A 19,184-nucleotide genomic window follows, 5' to 3' on the forward strand; every position below is an offset into this window, starting at 1 on the left:
TGCTGTCTAATTCCAAAACATCACATCTAATTAGCCTGATTAGTCATTATGGACACTGTCCACATTCGTGCACACTCGCGCACACTGATTGTGAACGTAAATTATCCGACATTAAGTCTCCAGTTGAACGATCAACGGAAAGTTTAGCTGCAGTAATCTCGTCACGCGTCTTTGACACACACGCAGACACACACGTACACACAAGCATATTTATGTATATGATAGAAAATTGTCACGGTCTATTTAAAGTCGCGATATATATATATATGGATACACATTATCCACGCAGATGTGATCGATTGAGACAAAGTGAAAGAGAGGAAAAACTTATACCGGTAGATAACACAACAAAATTGAAAATATATCGCAGCTGTAGCTCGTTGCGCAAGATACAGATACAAGATACGGTATTTCTTATCTGCTGCAAGATCGGTTGATCGAAGAGTCTTTGCGCGATATTTTCAAGTGGGTATTAAAGGGTGAATGACAAGCAATAGCCGATAGACGGAAGAATTCGCCTCGTCAGTAATTTGGCACAATGAAATATCAAGTTTTTGGCATTGTTGCGAGACAAAATTGCGAGCAAACAATTCGTGCCATTCTCCGATTCGCAGTTTGACGCGGCTCGGGAATTATCGAGTGTCGATAATGACGATAGAGCCAAAATAAAATCGCAAGCGAGCGAAGAGCGGCCATTTTGATTCTGTTAGGGGGTTCCACCGCCTCTTTACTGAACCGATTAGTTGGGGAAAGAAATGAAAAGTAACAAAGTAAAAAAAAAAAAAAAAAAAAAAATAGAAATTTACGCTAATCGTTTCGATTCGAAGAATTTAAATAGATGGGTAAAACGTTATACACGACAGGGGAAAACCGCGGAGCTCCTGCTTTTAGCGGACTACGGTGTAACACGGTTGTGTGACACTTCCAAGTTGCCGAGTGAACGTGAGCGACGTGCGCTGGTCAGCTCGAGTCTAATCTTTGAGTGTAGATTGGTCAGTCGGTCTGTTTGCCATCCCCTCCAGGCAAAAGCTTGGCGGCAGGGCCGAGCGGCTAGTCGTCGGCCAACACTCGTTTACATCTGACATGCTTCAGAAGAAGAAGCAGCAACAACAGCAGCAGCAGCAGCAGCAGCAGCAGCAGGAGCAAAAAAATAAGAAGAAAAAAAGAAACGAGTTTCAAAATCCCGCGTGCAGTTATTCGTATGATTTAAATGCGACGACGCGAAGTTGGCAGCGTATTTAGTTTCGAAGTGACAGTTATCCGTGGAGGAGAAACGATCGCGCGTGCGCGTCGTTGCCTACTTTAAATCCGTGCGCGCGAAATTGAAAATTACGTATTCTGGATTGTGTAAAGAGAATTCGGGAGGATACACGGTGATGTGATACAATTTGTTGCTCTGACGTTCTTTGACGATACGTCGCAGTGATCGTGGTTTTTTCAAACATGATATCTACGGTGATAAAATCAAAGTTAATTTATAGTCGTTCGGTTATAGGTGATCATTAAACGACTCCAGATGTGTGGATTTATTATATAAAAGTAATTTAAATAATAACGGCCAAATTGTCCACCTAGGCGAGCCTATTAAAAACAAATTTCGATACAATCGGATAACAATTCCGTCGATCTGTGTGCACTCTACATAGATTCAGGCAAACGATAGGAGAGAAAAATGGGATTGTCAGGTACGTAAAAATTCTACGCGCATAACGCGATGTTGTTTCTACGTAATTGAAAGAATTTCGTCACACAAAGCGTTTGCGTGCGTATGCGAGTACGCGCGGCAGCGTCGCAACGACGACGATAAGACTTCTCGTCGAAGAACAAGGTAAAACAACAAAACTGTGAGAGCGTTCGACGAAAGGCTGTAATTAACTTGCAAATAGGTATCGACAAGGTGGCATTGGACGAATAAATTATTAACAGAGCGAGGAAAGTTCGTCTTCTTCTTCCTTCACTCCAGAATGGCACGTCACGCGGACAATTATAATATTACGCTCATCCGCACGTGATCATTCGTGCAAGCAAGTAGCGATCGTGGATTCGAGTTATCAGCGAGAATGCGACGAATCACGCTGCTGAAAACGTGTAACCACCAACAACCCACCAACGTACGCAAAGCTAATGCATATACATGGTGCGCGCATAATGTTCCAACCGGCCAACTAAATCCGTCCGACAAGTATATACCTCGAGAATATTTTGCATATATTTTCATTAAACGCGACGAGTGCCGTACTCGGTTTACGCGGGTATTTTACAAGAGATTTACTATAACGCGGTATAATCCAAGGGATACCCCATCAATCTTTGTCAAACGCGCGGTGTTTATGGTCACCTTATGCCCATCTGCTTTCCAATTTTAATTACACTTGAATATGCATACAGGCAAAAACTCCTACCTGGCTAACTGTCGTATTTTTCACCTCACGTACGTACGAAATACGACGCACCGATCGCACCACGGAATCCCGGTTTCTGTTTGTCTATGATAATTATTTGCCAATAATAATCGAGGTACACAAAAAACTTGACCTTCCTCTAACTTCGCGCTGCTGCAATCAAACCGCAAATATTTTTTTTTTCACTGTTCCAAGATCAGCGTTGAATCATTTTATTTGTAACACTCAAAAATTACGCTCCGATTTAACGTTAGTAATATTTATACTCGCGGTTGAAATAATCAATGTAGTTTTTTTTTTTTTTTTTTTTTCCTTTACCAAGTAACCGAGGAAATGAAATGGCAATGAGGAGAAAATGAGGGAAAGAGAGAAGGAAATTTTCCGCAGAAGCGTTCGACGCAACATTTATTAACACGAACAACAGTCAGACAAACCAGACTTCCGGATACCGTTGCCATGAATAATACGCGCGTGTGTTTGTGGATATAATATAACGAGAACTCATTAAAACCGGAAGTCAATTATTTCCCAAACCGCGCGAGTTCCAGATTATAACAACAACCAGAAACTGACGAATGACTCGGAATCATGCCCGCGAATTATAATATACAACGTACAAACCATCGGACATACGCGTTTCCTCTCAACTGACGCAACTTATGATATATCTGCGTTGTACACATGCGTAAAAGCATGTATAGTGTATAAATAATAAATTCGTTTAACTCTGGTAAAAATTGGTATGGTGTGATAATTAAACGCATTGCCTGTACAAAGAAGAGGAAAAGAAACAAAGCTAACGAAATACAGACGTAGAAATAAAGAAATAAATCCTACGGTTATCATTTTTCTTCGATTCTCGTCACGAGCAGATAAAGAAATTGTCACACACATTATATCGTTTTACCTCTGTTGTCTTATCTTCGCAAAGTAATTTGTAAAAGAATCAGTGAACCGAGGAAGACCGACGAACTCTCCGCCTGATTACAGATATAAATCGAAGAAATGTTGAAATTGTGGAAAATCTGACGAAGAATTAGAAAAAAAAGAAAAAAGAGAAGTATAGGAACAAAACGAACCTGCAAATGTGTTGCGAAATATTTGCACGACACGCGTTGTTACACGGTGTAGAAGGAGTACGCGCGTTATTTGCATTATTAGTGTGTACCTACGGTATTTGACGAGGAAATAAATAGTAAGATTTCTTAATTCTTGTTAACTATGAAAATCAACAAGTGTATCCGCGGTTTTACACGGACTCGTATAATGGAATAGATTGTGTGCTCAGGGCAAACGTTTGAATCAATTCTAACCCGTGAATTTCGTCATTCCGTACGAATTACACGTCTGCATATCTGTGAAAGCCGTATCGATATTGTAATTTTATGTAATCATGCTCGAGTCGTTTCAATTCGCAGATAAAGAAATGATCGATACGTTGAATCGCGTGTGCGCGTGCGCAGCTTTGAAATACCTTCGAACTGGCATTTCGGTAGCGAAATTGTTTCTATTCCCATTTCGGATTTCCTCCGTAATTCAATAAAAAAAAAAAAAAAAAACAACAGCCATTGCTTTCAATTCTACAGCTTTTACGCAACAATGCGTTATTACTTAAACGTTTTCGTTTTTCTTTCAACTGTTTTTTTTTTTTTTTATATTTATTTATCATAGTAAACATTTCCTGAAATCATTCTCTCAGCACCTGCACGATATTGCGGTCGTTTTAACGTTGTGCGCGACACATTGACGCTGAATAAATTTCCGCGAAAATTGTGTTACGCGCTATTCAACGACAAATAAGGAATCGTCGTGTTTGTTTAAACGCGGAGCACTGCGGATACGTGTACACGCACGAATTACACGGGCATACGTGTAGAATTGAAAACTAATTGAACCGATTGAACCGAGATCGCGGTTAGAATAATACCAATAGAATCGTGTATATTATCATGTGCACGTATAATATGCGTAATATAAAGCATGTTCGTTCACGTGACAAAAGGAAATGCAGTTTCATTTCAATGATACGTGCTGCGGCGCTGTGAATAATTGTGACACAACGAAATCATGAGTCAGTTCTGCGATGAAACGACAAAGAGACTTGCGGGGCTGATCCTTCGAGACACGGGCGACATTGCAATTTGCACTCCGTTACAACGTGTACGAAACACGTGCGATATTTATAATCATCCGTTTCGTTATTCGATAGAATTATTCTTTCGTCTTTTTAAAAAAAAACAAAAAAACACATCTCTTTACAACGATCGGAGCGAGGTGACTAAACGAATGAGCAAAAAGGAAGAGAAAAAAAAAACTAACCGAGAAGAAACCGAATTTTTATCTCCTTCTTTCAAGAGGCAATTAATCGATCGTAAAAACGGTGCTTGAAATACGTTTTTTCAAACATGATTCGCGAATAAATCGAAGAATGTGTCGATGCGAAATATGAGTATTTAAACGTACGTGTTATTTGTGAATTAACGATAAACTCAAAATTACAACTCGGATGAGGATAATTTTCGATATATTTTCCTTTCTAAATTATGCGTGTTTAGAAATCTGTAACGTGCTGCAACGTGCATATTGTAATTAGGTATACATTTATCGAAACGGAGGCCCAGGATGCCCACTAAAACTTCATCGCGAAATTCCCTGACTTTTCCAAGTTTTCCCACACAAAACTTTGTAAGGTAACATTTAGGAATATTCAAAGTTTTCAAGAGAACCTTTCGCCGATGGTAAAAAACATTTGTATTCCATCTAATTTGTCTAAGGTTTAAAAAAATTCTGGGACGTATTTGTTGGGGAAAAAAATATATATATATGATAAACGATTCCCTGACTATTCCACAATTTCAGAATTCCATGACATTTTCCAAGTTTTCCAAAATTCTCTGACCAATGGCCGCCGTGTAGACGTTTCACGAGTTGCGTGTCGCCGTATAATAACGTGTGTATACGTATAAACACACACACACACGTACGTATATATTATCACGTACACACACGTTAGAAAGACTGTCATGCAGGTGAAAAGTAAAAATCCTGCCCGAAGGCAGAGATTGTATTATTAATACTCGGCTTAATCTCCGTGTCACAAACCGCCATCCATACATGCGTATGTGTGTGTGTGTATATGTATAGGAGGACACGTGTGGGGCTTTTGGAATTGAGTAAGACATAATTTCTGCGGGCGTTTCAGGTAAAATATAATCTCATACACGCACCTTAAATCGCCTGCGTTCTCTGTATATTATTACACGCATACGTGTATACATGTAATACGGACCCCGAGTCTTTCGTAATGAAAACCCTGCGGTATAAACATTCGTATAAAAGATAATATATTCACATTGTAGATGTTTCAACAATCCGAATACGTGGTTCTAAATTTTTCGGGTAATCAAACGTTGCATCAAACTCTCCTCGACTTGTTGTAAGATTGTTGTAACTTGGGGAAAACAAAAAAAGAAAAAAAAAAAAATTATCAAATCGCCGAATTGCAATGACGTATTAACAACTTCCGAGACGCAAAGAGAGTAGGATAAACCAGTTTTCGTGTACGTGAAATCATTTTTTTTTTTTTTCTTCTTCTCCGCCCGCGTCTCTAACGTTATATATTTATATGTTTGTCCGCTTATCTCGATCTCTCGCTGCATTTAACGCAGGTACGCACGTACGCGTATGTATGCATATACATGCATGTATACGTTTATACCTACCGCGTTTTGCCTGTTTTGCCTGTATAATAAAACGACCAGAATACAACCAACAACCAGCGGTGCTTATAAGCATCTTTCATACGCACCTTTACTGTCATTATACAATCGTCGTCTCAGCGTGAGTCTCGAGGTGTCTATGAAAATGAATGTAAAAGTAAAAACCCAACAGGATGTGAATAAATATATATATATATATATATATATATATATATATGTATATATATAACAGAAAAGCGAAAGAAGCTGAGAGATGAACGCGTGTATGAGATATTAAACGAATATTATACGTCAGCGTAATAAACGACGCTTTTTCAAAGTAATATATAACACGCGTTAAACCTATGAATATAGATAAATGATTGTTTTGTATATTGAAAAAAAAAAAAAAAAAGAAGAAGAACAGAGAAACATAAAAAAAATTACTTTCTATTTTTTACAATGTACATACAATGTATGATGTGTCCATTAAAGTAATGTGAATATAAAACTACGTGTGGAAAATGAGAATAATAACAATTTTACCAACAAAATGTGTTCATATATTCGTCTACGTACAGACATTGTACGTAATATCGGATTGCCTCGAAAAAAAAAAAAAAGGAAAAGAATATTTTTTTTTTCCATCTCCGGCCCATGAATTCATAGTTTACAACATAATATTGAACCTCGCGAAAAGAAATCGTTGTAGCAATTTTTTTTAAGCGATGCCGCATCGACATTTTTTTATTCGCCATTTAATCAACGCGTAAAGTAAGTCAATTTTGACGGTTGGAGGGAGATAATAATTTTTCCATACAACGTTGGAAACTCTGTAAACCGAGTGTTTGACGATTTGTATGTTTTTTTCGAATCGGCGCGTCGTGGGTGATTTTTAATCGCACGATCTTCGAGGTATTCAACATTGCGTAAAACGTGGTTTTTCGCTGTTTCGTAAAACGGACACCTAGAATAAATACCCAGCTTCGTCAACGAGCAAATGCTATTTATATTCAAAGAATTCAAAGACTGACCCGTGGAAATTTTCGATGCAAAAATAGTATTCATCAAACCGAAATATTTATCTGTAGTTTCAATTAAAATAATTCGGCATTTTATTTTCCCGATAGGATAAATCGAATTGTAAATTCAATGTATTTCATCTGTTTGACGAATATTATTCAACGCTTCGTTGTAACCAAGTCAAAGAAGCTGGGCGTTTATCCTAACGGATAAAAATTTTTCCAACAGGTGAAAAACAACGTTTTGCGTAATCTTAAATATCTCGAAGATCGTGGGGTTAAAAATTTTTCACAACTCGCCGATTCCAAGAAAAAACGTACAAGTTTTCAAACGCTGTCGTAAAAACCTTCGTCCATTGTACAAAAAAAAAAAAAAAATTAAACTATTATCTCCCTTCAAACGCCTAAAAAAATCGCAAAGCGATTTCCCTTTCTCGAGTTTCAATATTACGTTAAAAACTATACGATTTCACGAAGCGGAAGGTTAAAAAAAGTAAATGAAGTTTCTTTTTTTTCTTTATTTTTCTTTTTCTTCTTTTTTTTTCGAGTCAATCCAACATACGCTAGAATACGTCTGTTTAGGATGTATGCACTTGGCTCTCTCACCTCGCAGCCTCTTTCCAAACACCAGCGTGTCACCTTACACAATCGGCAATATAATTATACCTAAGTATACGCATACGTACGTAGGACAGAAAAAGTAATAATAATTGATGAAGCGAGTGTTGTCAGGGGTCGCGATAACTCGCGTTATTATTCGCTGTTACATCACTCTTCGTTAATCGGACACGTGATACGTACGAAGAGGTGGCAGAGAGAAAAAAAAAAGACAAAAAAATTTGCAAAAAAATTACCGCAAGCACTTTCGATAATTCACTTTTCTCTTATTTGAACTCAGCTGCGACAATTTATTTTCCCGACCGTCGTTTCGTTATATATACACATTACCTTTGACGTTCGTCAAAATCTTGGTTGCAATATGTGCGATAAATCTTTACGAGATGATAGTAACGTCGAAATTGCGATTTTTCAAAATATTACGCGAAAAGAGGACGGAGGGGAGGAAAAAAAACGAACATCTCGTATACTTTTGCCGAAAAACATCCTCGTTCCAAACAATGCCCGAAGCCTTCGTTAATAACAGAGTTATGAAAACGCGAGTATAATAATTTCGAATTTGCGTGTATACGCAAAAGTGTGTGTAACAGACGTTATGTAGGAACCGGTATGTCACGCACGTATGATGCACATGCTTGTAACGTATTTACGGGGAACGTCGGAAGTTGGCCGGAGGCGTTGACGGCGTGTTACGTCACGAGAAGACCGGTTTCTCACTCGTCATCGCGACTCGGCGAAATTGTATCGAGTCATTCATCGAATCGGTGCGATTATCGTTTTTTCGTGCAATTTTTATTTCACCCCCACCCCCCCAGCCTCGCAAAAAAAAAAAACACCAAAAAAAACAAATGTGTATTACGTTGACAAATTTGAATCTTCGGGTAAGAGAATCTTTGCGCGGTATCGCTGATATTTAATAATGTTGTTATACTTGTGGATGTTTGATTAATTGAGAGAATTGGGAAATTCGATATTTGCGCGCAAATTTTACTAAATTTAAAGTGAGATTTTCGATTATCGCTGATTAGGAAACGAGCATATCTATTATTCATTAGATTCTTAACCCTCTGAGTCAGACATTGTTAATCTGAGTGAAATTTTATGAGGAGATAGTATTCTGTGATTTTTTGGGACGCTGATTGTGAGTCTGAAGTCGAATGTCAAAAATTCAAGATGCCGGACGAAAATTTCAAATTTGATCAGATACGGTCAAGAAACTCTGTCCAGTAGTTTTTGGGGTCGCTGATTGGCTCCGAAAAAAATGAAAAAATTTCGCTAATAGTTTGTATCGGAACTATTATATTTGTATGTAATAATTCGTAAGGAAATCGTGTTGTCAACTTTTTGGTTTTTTTAATTAATTTTTACAACCGTTTACTTAGATCGGAAAATTTCGAAGAAAAATCAAACAATTAAAAAAAACCCCTATTAAGTAAAGTCAGAGATCTTTGACACCGAAATAATGTAAACAACTCGTAGAAAAAAAAACAAAAAACAAATAAAAACATGCAAAACCCGGAGACCGGATTTACGTACAAGATTTGTCGGTAAGGCCCATATATTATTATATATTCGACTCGAATACCTGCGGTAAAAAACGAAGGCAAATACGAATTCAGCAGAAATGAAATGTTTCGAGTTATGTAACTTGTACAACGATAATCAGCATGCGGCTCAAGGATAATTGCGGAAACGCTGCGATCATAATTCCGAAATGTTAACATAGCGGACAGGTGTAAGATTTTTGAAATTACAATTTTTACCGAGTGACGTTCGTGAGTTATTATTACTTGCCGTCAGCTTCGCGTTACATTACTGTCGTCATTGCTTGATGTATCGCCGCGCGTATAATACAAGAAACTCTTGAATTAACCGGGTAATAATTTCCGTAAATAAGACGCTCTCGCCAAGTCCTTCGAATATACGTACGTGCGAGTCGATTCTGAATTTTTGCAAATCACTAAAAAAAGAAAAACGTTTCGTATAATATTTACTTACTTATTTCAATCTCTTATTTACACACGGGATACGATTATTTATTATATAAATCCGCGGGTATTCCCTACGTGATTAAAAAAACTGTTATTATTTTCATCGATGAAAATTTTCGACTCGTACACTTCTCGCATCGTTCATTTATCGTACGTTACATCGCGCCTGATGATAAAGTTCTCAATTGCAAACGTAAAATGTTACGCAAATAATTGGAAGAATCTAGAATCTCGACGTGTACGCAAGATTAAAGTTTGATTTTTATCTCGATGATATTATTATTCGATGTAACGACTCGTTATCCGTTATCTCTCAACGATCTGATCTCGATATAATATAATATAAATTTCTACACATATATCGCTCGAGTCAGAAGGGTTTATATTATATATTAACGAGCTATCGATCATTGCATCCTCGAAGTTAACGCTTATAAACCCAAAGATAGAATGGGAGTGACCGTGCTTGAAAAAAAAGCTGCGTATAGCGAATATGAAACAAAATGGAATGAATGGTACACTGAGAGAAATTTTTAGTTCCGGTTCTTAACTATTTTCACTTTTTACCACAATCGAAAAATATTGTTTTAAGTACGTAATGAAAATTAGTTTTCTAGCCGTTACAGGAAAGTCTAGTATCCGTTGCTATTCTTTCTCGTTACGATCACTGTTGCTATATTTTCTTGTAACTTTTGCGACAATTTAATGCTCGTGCAAGAATAATTTCGCGTACCTCGTTTTTCCCACCTCCAATAATATTCAAACAGTTTTTTTTTTAACGATACCTGTTTTACTCAATTTTTCTAGCTACTGTAACGAATGAAATTTTTCTCAGTGTAGATAGTTGATAGTACAACGCATATAATTATTCAACTTTACATACTACTGTAATAATACCGGTTTCGTTTCCTTGGCTAGCGGATTTATTCTTCATCATTTTTTTTTTCTTCAGCTCCACTAATTGCAAGGGAATGATAAACGTTAAATGATCGATGGTATCGACAATGTTACGTTTGTTAAGCAAACGGAGATACGTTACGCAGATAGTTTACGATTACAAAGTGAATTAGGAATAAACAAGCGAGCAAAGGTGCGAGTATAATTAACCTTCAAAGATAGGATGCAGGGGAGGTTAATCGAAAGGTTTTAAACAATTTAATATCCATGCCGAGTTATAACGAACGTAGAAATCAATCCCAACCAGTTACGTGCTTGTGTGGTTGGGGGAAAAAAAAATAAAAATCAAGTAAGTAGGTAAAAATTATTTACGATACGTGTACGTAATATATAATACATGTTGTACGCCTTAGCCGACGCAGGCTTATGTCGGATACAACGAATTCGGACCTTGAAAATTATCTTTCAGCGATCCGTAATGACGTGCGAAAAATAGACAGAGAGAGAGGAAAAAGAGAAAAAAATTATGAGAAATGGGAAACGTCAAAGAGCGAAAAAAGAAAAAAAAGGAAAAATAAATAAGAGGATAAAAAAGATATTCAGAGATAATGCTCGAAGCCCACGAAGTCTAATCTATCAAAATTAAGATTAGAGCTCTGCCTCTCGATCCTGCTTGTGAAAATAGAATTAATTACGCATCAAGTATATTTCACGCGTTGTCTGCGGCAGCTGCGATCGTTTGCGGGATAGATGCGAATTATTAATTTATATTATTAATGAGGAATATTGCGGGGAAAATTGTAATTTTTAACGTTTCATAGTCAAATTATGCAAAACATAACGACTTCAAAGTCGCTGAAAGAGAGACAAAAAAAAAAAAAAAACTAAGAACAAATTAAATTTATGCAGCTAATTCGCTTTCAACTTTTTCATCTAGGAATATTTTGCGTTACAGTATTCGTTCGTATTTTCCTTGAGATCAGATAATAATTTATCCAGCGATTCTACGGCTCTGTTTCTCCTTTCGCTTTCGCCCAGATTCAGGTTTCGACGATTACAGAATACTAGCGAGTCGGTGTAGTAATAATTTCCAGCAAGTTTCATTAAACCGTGCGCTGACAAACTTAATCAAAATATATATTATATAGTTTAGGCAACTTTAACCGTCTGGGAATCGGTTTAAAAAAAAACAAAAAAAAAAAAAAAAAAACACACACACTTTATCGTAAGATCGTTTCAATGTAACGTTTTTTATTATGATTCACATCGCGTTAATTGTTTATACGGCATACGATGATGCGTTATTATGTTAATTAGGTATCGCAATTAGCCTCAGTTGTTTCGAAAAGAAACAAACAACAAAAAAAAAATAAAATAAAATTGAAATTGAAATTTCTGAAACACCGAATTATACTCTCCTGATGAATTATTTATCACTTATTAATGAAAATCGTCCGTAACAATATACAGACAAAGAGAAAAAAAATGTACATATTGTTTGACGTTGTAATGGTCAAACGTAAAATCGAACTAACGTCCAAAGCTGGAGTGTCAAAGACGATAAACGACCCCAAAGATTCCGGAGAGAGGAAATAAAAAAAAAATAATGCGTCGAATAAAAGCAAAATGAAACAGTAGAAAAAGAGGGTGTAACGAATGGAGAAAGAGAAATCGTTTAAAACTATTAAACGTTTAAACACTACAATTAATAACATACCAAGATAAAAATAAAAATTCATCCACCGCGATTCTACACTAAACAATATTACTTACAAGAAAATGGCAAATAATTTAACATTTTCCTCTACGTTACAGACGCGGATTTGAGCATGGGGGCTGGCGGGGCTGGTGGGCCAGTTTTGGGCCTGCCAGGGGCCGGTGTGGCCGGCGTTTTGTCACAGCACTGTGCGATATGCGGTGACAGAGCGACGGGGAAGCATTACGGCGCAGCATCGTGCGACGGTTGCAAGGGTTTCTTCAGAAGATCCGTCAGGAAGAATCACCTCTACACGTGCAGGTATGTGTAAGAGACACGCGAGTCGAAATTGAGAAAAAAAAAACAAATTCACACCTCAACAAACCAAAAAATCAACCTCACTTGTAAGATACGTACGAGTACAAATTTGCCCCAAGGGGGTTTGTAAGCTTTTTCATTTACGGATATTGAAGGGAAAAGAGTTGCAGTTACTTTTAGAAAATAAATTCACAAACATCAAATTACCTTGCCACAGGTGCGATTGTGAAAAATCGAAATTTCTGTACGTATATACATTATTATACATCGTTTTGCTTCAGGTTTAGCAGAGCGTGCGTGGTGGACAAGGACAAAAGAAACCAGTGCAGATACTGCAGACTGAGAAAATGTTTCAAAGCCGGCATGAAGAAAGAAGGTAATTGATTTTCAACGATGCGATACAAGAGAAAATTTTTTATTTTTTTTCAAATACGCGGCAAATAAAAATAATCCCAAAAATTCGACGCAATCCTTGACTCGCGTTTTTCGCACAATATCTTTTTTCAGCCGTTCAAAACGAAAGGGATCGAATCAGCTGTCGAAGACCGAGTTACGAGGAGCAAGGAAACGGTGTCGTCGGTTTATCCGTGGCTTCGCTTTTGAATGCGGAAATGCTCAGCCGTCAAGTTGGCGCAGCGTTAGAGGTTTGTATATAAAATGCGACGCTGTTGCGGAATTTTTTTATTTGTTATCTATTTTCCGCATCAATTTCGGTAAAAAAGATTTAAAAAAAAAAAAAAAAAAATTCAAATGCGAGAAAGGGAAGGAGGGCTCGATTTTTCTGCCAACTTTGTTTCGATTTTTTTTATTTTCTTCCCTCGTCGTTCGTTTCGCAACCTTATTTACAATGTTGAAAAAACGGATTCGCAGCAGCTCGGAAGTCCGAACAGCGAGATAGATCTGAGCACGAAGCAAGTGGCGAGTATAAACGACGTGTGCGATAGCATGAAACAACAGCTATTAATTTTGGTGGAATGGGCGAAATACATACCGGCCTTCAGCGAGCTCATTTTGGACGATCAGGTGGCCTTGCTGAGGGCGCATGCCGGCGAACACCTTCTCCTCGGTGTTGCGAGGCGCAGCATGCACCTCAAGGACGTTCTTCTCTTAGGCAACAATTGTGTAATAACAAAAAATTGTCCTGGTAAGTAAAGCTCCCGGGCGAAATGCGGCGCCAAGCGCGTACGTATAAATCATATGCATATATATGTATATATATATATTATTCTTGTTGGTGTTGTTATTGTTATTAATTATGTACGTGCGAATAACGTACGTCTATTCGTTTCCGTGTTGCATAGATATAGATCGTGTATGGGGCATTCCGTGACATCTCGATCGAGATTCTACGTCGATGTTCTCAGATTGGTTTTATAATTTTTTTTTTTTTTTTTTTTTTTTTAGTATGAAATTTCACGACGACAAATGTGATCGCAATTTTTTTCACCATTTTTTTCACCCAGCGTGCCTCAAGTGTGATTTAAGAAGCTTCTGAAATCTGAAAAAGAAAAATCAAAAAAATCTCAAAAAATGTAACGTAATTATTGACACCTGCGTTGGAAGATGGAGATTTCGTAACTTTGAACGACAAATAAGACTGAAAAGACGAAAAAAAACAAAAAAAAAACAAAATTATTATTATTATTCGATTGCATTTTTGAAATAAGAACGAACGTAGAATCTTGATCGAGATGTCATGGAATGCCCTATATATATATACATATATATGCATATAATACAGATACCTATATACAGGCCCTTGTTCTTCGGTATTATATGGTTTATTTAATTAATGCGGTCAGGGATTCGGTGTGGTGCATGTACAGATAATTATTTTTTTCTTCATGTCGTGTCGCGTGGGAAGTTACTAACAAAATGTTAGCTATCTCTTATATTTAAACCCCCCCCCCCCCTCCCCCCCTCCCCAAAATTGTTAAACACTGGAAATGCACGTGTCCGAATCAGTAGATTTCGCAAGTTGAATATTTTCTACGGTTTTTTTTTTGTTAGCATTCTTCGAAGTTGAAATGTTACAAGCAAATTATTATTCTTGCCATAGTTTTCTTCGACTTGAAATAATATCCCCGAGTAATTAACGTATTGTACATAATCCTAGAGCCGAACTAAAATCGCAAGCGTGCCAACAGCGGCGGCCATTTTGACTTTTTCCTATGTAGTGTACGAAATTCGAATCTATCGGTTGTCCCAGGCAAGTGGACTTTCCGTATCGTTGAATAATCGTTTAATTTGCACTACAGATTTGAACGTGCTTTTTTATTCTTCGTAATTCAACTCGAGTAATTCATCGGTATGCGTGCACTTGTGTTTTTATGTGGCGGCGGGTATGAAATTGTGGTTCATATATGCAATTCCGAGGTACACGGTTTATTGAATAGTTTTTACTCAGACAAATTCTCAGCTTTATAGATTTCCGTAATATCGCACGTATTTGATGGATATCGAGATATCCTTCAGAAGTACGTGACAAATATTTCGTGTAGGTTATCTGTATAAGAGCGCGGGTGTTGAATGTCGAAATTTTTCACAATTTTTGATAACCGCGAGTATGTTAAATGTGTCGGTAAATCGTTGTACAGTAATTATAAGAGATACTGCATCGGCTCACGACTTTTATTTTCAACACACACACAAACGCACGTATCAATTTTCTTATTTTTGTCATTTTATCAGACGATCGTTGGAAAATGTCGCTCTCTATAAAACGCAATATTATAAGTCATAGTCTAGGTTGCGGATCAAGGTGAATATGTTATTATACACTTGTCTGTGGAGCGTTAATCATCGGACATTATACGCTGCATAAATAAACATTTATTTTTACGTAACTTTGTTGATGCGATAACGGAGAGTAAATAAATATGTATACACCTATATATACGTATAAATCGTAAATATTCGAGAATATCTCATCTGTCGCAATGTCTGCAACATTTAAAAATACCTATAAATATTGTACACTGGTATAAAACGTCTGGCTTGAAGTGAATTGATTGATTGAATTTAAATTGTGAAAATAGAAGTATAAAAATGCATGAACTCTGCATGCAAAACTGCACGCCACTGTAACATATTATTCGTTTCTCCATATATAATGCAAATGCGGATGAAAGTACGTCAAGGCCTCGAAATGAAGTTTCTTTAAAGATTCAAAAATAGTACATTATGTTACAAATGTGGGAAATGGGCGATTTCCATCGAGTGTGAAGTAAGCAGCGAGAGCCGCAAAGCGAGCGCTGTAAATATGCGAGTCGGATAACACCCATCCTCACGTGTGACATACGCCATCTTTACCAACACCTGTGAAGGAAAGTTCGAATTGATACGCAAACTAATGTAATATGAGAATTCAGAAGAAGTAGACCAAGGACAATTAAGGGGGCCAGAAGCATAGACTCGGCTTCGTGAAACCTAACCTAAGCGCGCCAACTTCAGGTTGAACTCGGACCAATTACGTCATCGGAGGCGCGTATCGGGAAAGGTGCGCATGCGCCAAGGAAGCCTTAGTGTGTAAAATTGTGAATTTTAATATACGCATGCGCAAGCGTCGTTTTACCGCACTTTACGCACGCTCCACAGGCTTTGTTGATCTAACTTTCCAAGCATGTGTTGAAAAGAGATGATTTATCTCTAATTACCCTGAACTAACACACGCTTCAATTTATACCAAATCAATTCGGGTTCTTGTTGTATTGCATAATTTCGTCGAACATTAGGGATAGTTTATTCGTATATCCATATATCATTATGCACGGCAATGGGGTGTAGCTAGTTCGACTGAGTCCGGCGTAATTGTTCTCTGTGTTTATATTATACACCTAGAGTTGCATGGTCGTGGAATATGGTTCTGCTGGATAATGGATATGCCTGTACATTTACCTGTCGCAATGCATCGATGGTAACAGGAAGGCACTTGATTGAAAATATGATTGCCGGGCTCAGTCTAGATTTTAAGAAGAACGGTATAACCGTTGTGTCAGTAATCTTGTTGTCCACAGAGGGACGCAGCCAGGACCTCGACATAAGCAGAGTCGGGACTAGGATTATGGAAGAGCTTGTCAAGCCTCTACACAACGTGCAAATCGACGACACGGAATTCGCTTGTCTCAAAGCCATAGTGTTCTTTGATCCGAGTGAGTATCCAATCTTAAAAATAATAATGTAAATCGACTAAGGAAGCAAGTCTCGTTTTACACTACATCATCTTCGCCCGAGTAACGTATCGTTTCAAACCTCGGGAAATGACGATAGTTTTCGCAACTTTGGACTAGAACAGTTTTTGTGATAAGAGTTCACGCCCACGATTAACGCACTTCATGCGCGAGCCAAAACGGCCCCCGCTCCGCCGAAAAATGTCAAATTTTCAAATGGCGATATCTCAGCAACCAAGGCATATTCGATCAAAAATCAAAAACGGCGTTAATTCGGAGGTCTTGAACTTTCACCACGGGAAACGGGAACCCGATCCCCTTGTCAGTGCAGCCAATTGAAAACGCCGTTAGTGCAACTTACTTGACGCGAGAGAGTTTGGCGTCTTCCCGTTTCGAGTATGTTGGCTGCCCTGTCTAGCGTAAGGAAAACATTGCCGCGGTACGATATCGCCGACCAATAGAGTTGAATTACCTCGCGCATGCGCAGTCGAGGACCGACTGTGCCGTACGTTTGACACATCCTTAAACGTCATCAAAATTCATTCCCCCGTTGTATAAACGATTCATTAAAATAACAGAGTGTAAAACGACTTTTCCACAGACGCAAAAGGGCTTAGCGAGCCGGCCAGAATCAAGCATCTCCGTTACCAGATCCAGATCAACCTCGAGGATTACATAAGCGACCGTCAGTACGACAGCCGAGGTCGTTTCGGCGAGATCCTCCTGACGTTACCGGCCCTCCAGTCGATCTCGTGGCAAATGATCGAGCAGATACAATTCGTCAGGCTGTTCGGAGTCGCGCACATCGACAGTCTCCTCCAGGAGATGCTGCTCGGCGGCGCCACGGCCGAAAACAACGGCTCGGCGTCTCTGCCGATACCGAACGCGCCCGGAAGCTACGTCAGCAGCAACGAGAGTCCGAGCAGTCCGCTGACCCCTGCTCATCCCGGTCCCCTGAGTCCCCAGGACCACATGCTAGCCGCCGGAAGTCCGCCTGACATGATGCTCAGGGACCTCACGTCGATGAGTAACGAGGAACACACAACAGCCGCCGGTTTCAGGATGTTCAAACAGGAGCCAAGCCTCGAGGCTGAACCGCCGGGTTTTTGACTAGACGATGAACTTCCGTCCATTTATCCGGAAGAGATGGCCTGCTGAAAATCCTCCTCCTCCTCCTCCTCCTCATTATATTCGTTCCTGCAAGCTCATTATTATGTGTAGTGCACGATAGATTTTAAATTTCGATGCAAGGTGTAATTATCCGAAATCGACAAAGACGCGACAGTGAGGACTAATCGTATTTGGGGTATCGGGCCGGGAATTAGAAATTACAGAAACGGACGAGAAAATTTTGTGCATGATGATTCTTTGAGTGATATCCAGTCGGAACACAATGATATGATGTTGATCGATCGGTAATAAAAGAGGAATCAATCACGGATTGTTTAAAAATTGAAATTTCGAAACGACAATGACAATTTGAATTCGGTATACGATTACCGAGAAAAAATTTACTTCGCCATTTTTTCCTGCCAATCTCTGAATTGCGTATAATACGATAAGCTGCGTTTTAGACGATAAGTGTTCAGTGTGAGGAACTGAGCAACGATGACGTATATATAGTCGGAAGGATGACTGATTATATAGAAAATATCCAAAACACTGCGAGTTTTTGATACCGCGTATATATTTATACACCATTGTGAACGATATAGCCATAGATGATCAGTGCCTTGATAATTGCTCAATATATAATTTCTATATCAAAGTAATGATATACGGAAAACTATTGTATACAAGAAACAAATCGTTGATAGATTTGAAAGAAAAACAAACAAAAAACAATGTGGCATTATTTATATACCTACGATAAACAAATATACCTAAGCGTGTATATTCGTAAGTATACACGCGTAGCATTAATTGACATTTATTAATGCAGGTAAAACTTGTGATAAGATATAATAAACATCTAAACATATACATAATAAATAATTGAAAAAATTGAAAAACTTATACGTGCGATCTTACGATTAATTACCATTATGAAATAATTCCGGAGTAGGAATTTTGAGTGGTAGAAAACGAAAAAAAAAAAATATATACATGAGACACTCAAATTTCAGTAACTTTACACGTAAATTGCATAGTGTAATAAACTCAATTACTCGAGTGGGAGAAACAGAAATCGCGTGAATTAAGTGAAGTACTTGTCCGAATAACAAGAACAAAAATGAACAAAGGGACGGTAGACTAATAATCGAATATGTAATAACGAAAGCTCGTAAGCAATGCAACTGTAATGACAATAGTTTAAGGGTATAAATTAACGATTAAGTTTGTAAACTTGCAAGTGCCAATTTACGCATGTTT

General features: G+C 38.0%; 1 protein-coding gene across 9 annotated transcripts in view; it reads left to right on the top strand.

Moving 5' to 3' along the window:
- LOC124186627 (hepatocyte nuclear factor 4-gamma) overlaps positions 1 to 18,948 on the top strand; it is a 45,346-nt gene extending 26,398 nt beyond the window's left edge. For 3 of the 9 annotated variants that reach the window (XM_046578500.1, XM_046578533.1, XM_046578518.1), the window contains 6 exons: positions 12,444 to 12,645; positions 12,924 to 13,018; positions 13,150 to 13,286; positions 13,513 to 13,786; positions 16,641 to 16,793; positions 17,413 to 18,948. In XM_046578500.1, the coding sequence (XP_046434456.1) occupies positions 12,444 to 12,645; positions 12,924 to 13,018; positions 13,150 to 13,286; positions 13,513 to 13,786; positions 16,641 to 16,793; positions 17,413 to 17,921 (1,370 nt within the window). In that variant the 3' untranslated portion in view covers positions 17,922 to 18,948. Of the gene's footprint in view, positions 1 to 977; positions 1,686 to 6,195; positions 6,279 to 7,694; positions 7,789 to 12,443; positions 12,646 to 12,923; positions 13,019 to 13,149; positions 13,287 to 13,512; positions 13,787 to 16,640; positions 16,794 to 17,412 lie in introns of those variants that run through there. The other 6 variants (XM_046578509.1, XM_046578524.1, XM_046578543.1 and 3 more) reach the window with 6 other exon arrangements.
- The last annotated feature ends 236 nt before the right edge of the window (positions 18,949 to 19,184 follow it).

This window comes from Neodiprion fabricii, chromosome 1, assembly GCF_021155785.1.
Source record: "Neodiprion fabricii isolate iyNeoFabr1 chromosome 1, iyNeoFabr1.1, whole genome shotgun sequence".
In the NCBI taxonomy this organism is placed as follows: Eukaryota; Metazoa; Arthropoda; class Insecta; order Hymenoptera; family Diprionidae; genus Neodiprion; species Neodiprion fabricii.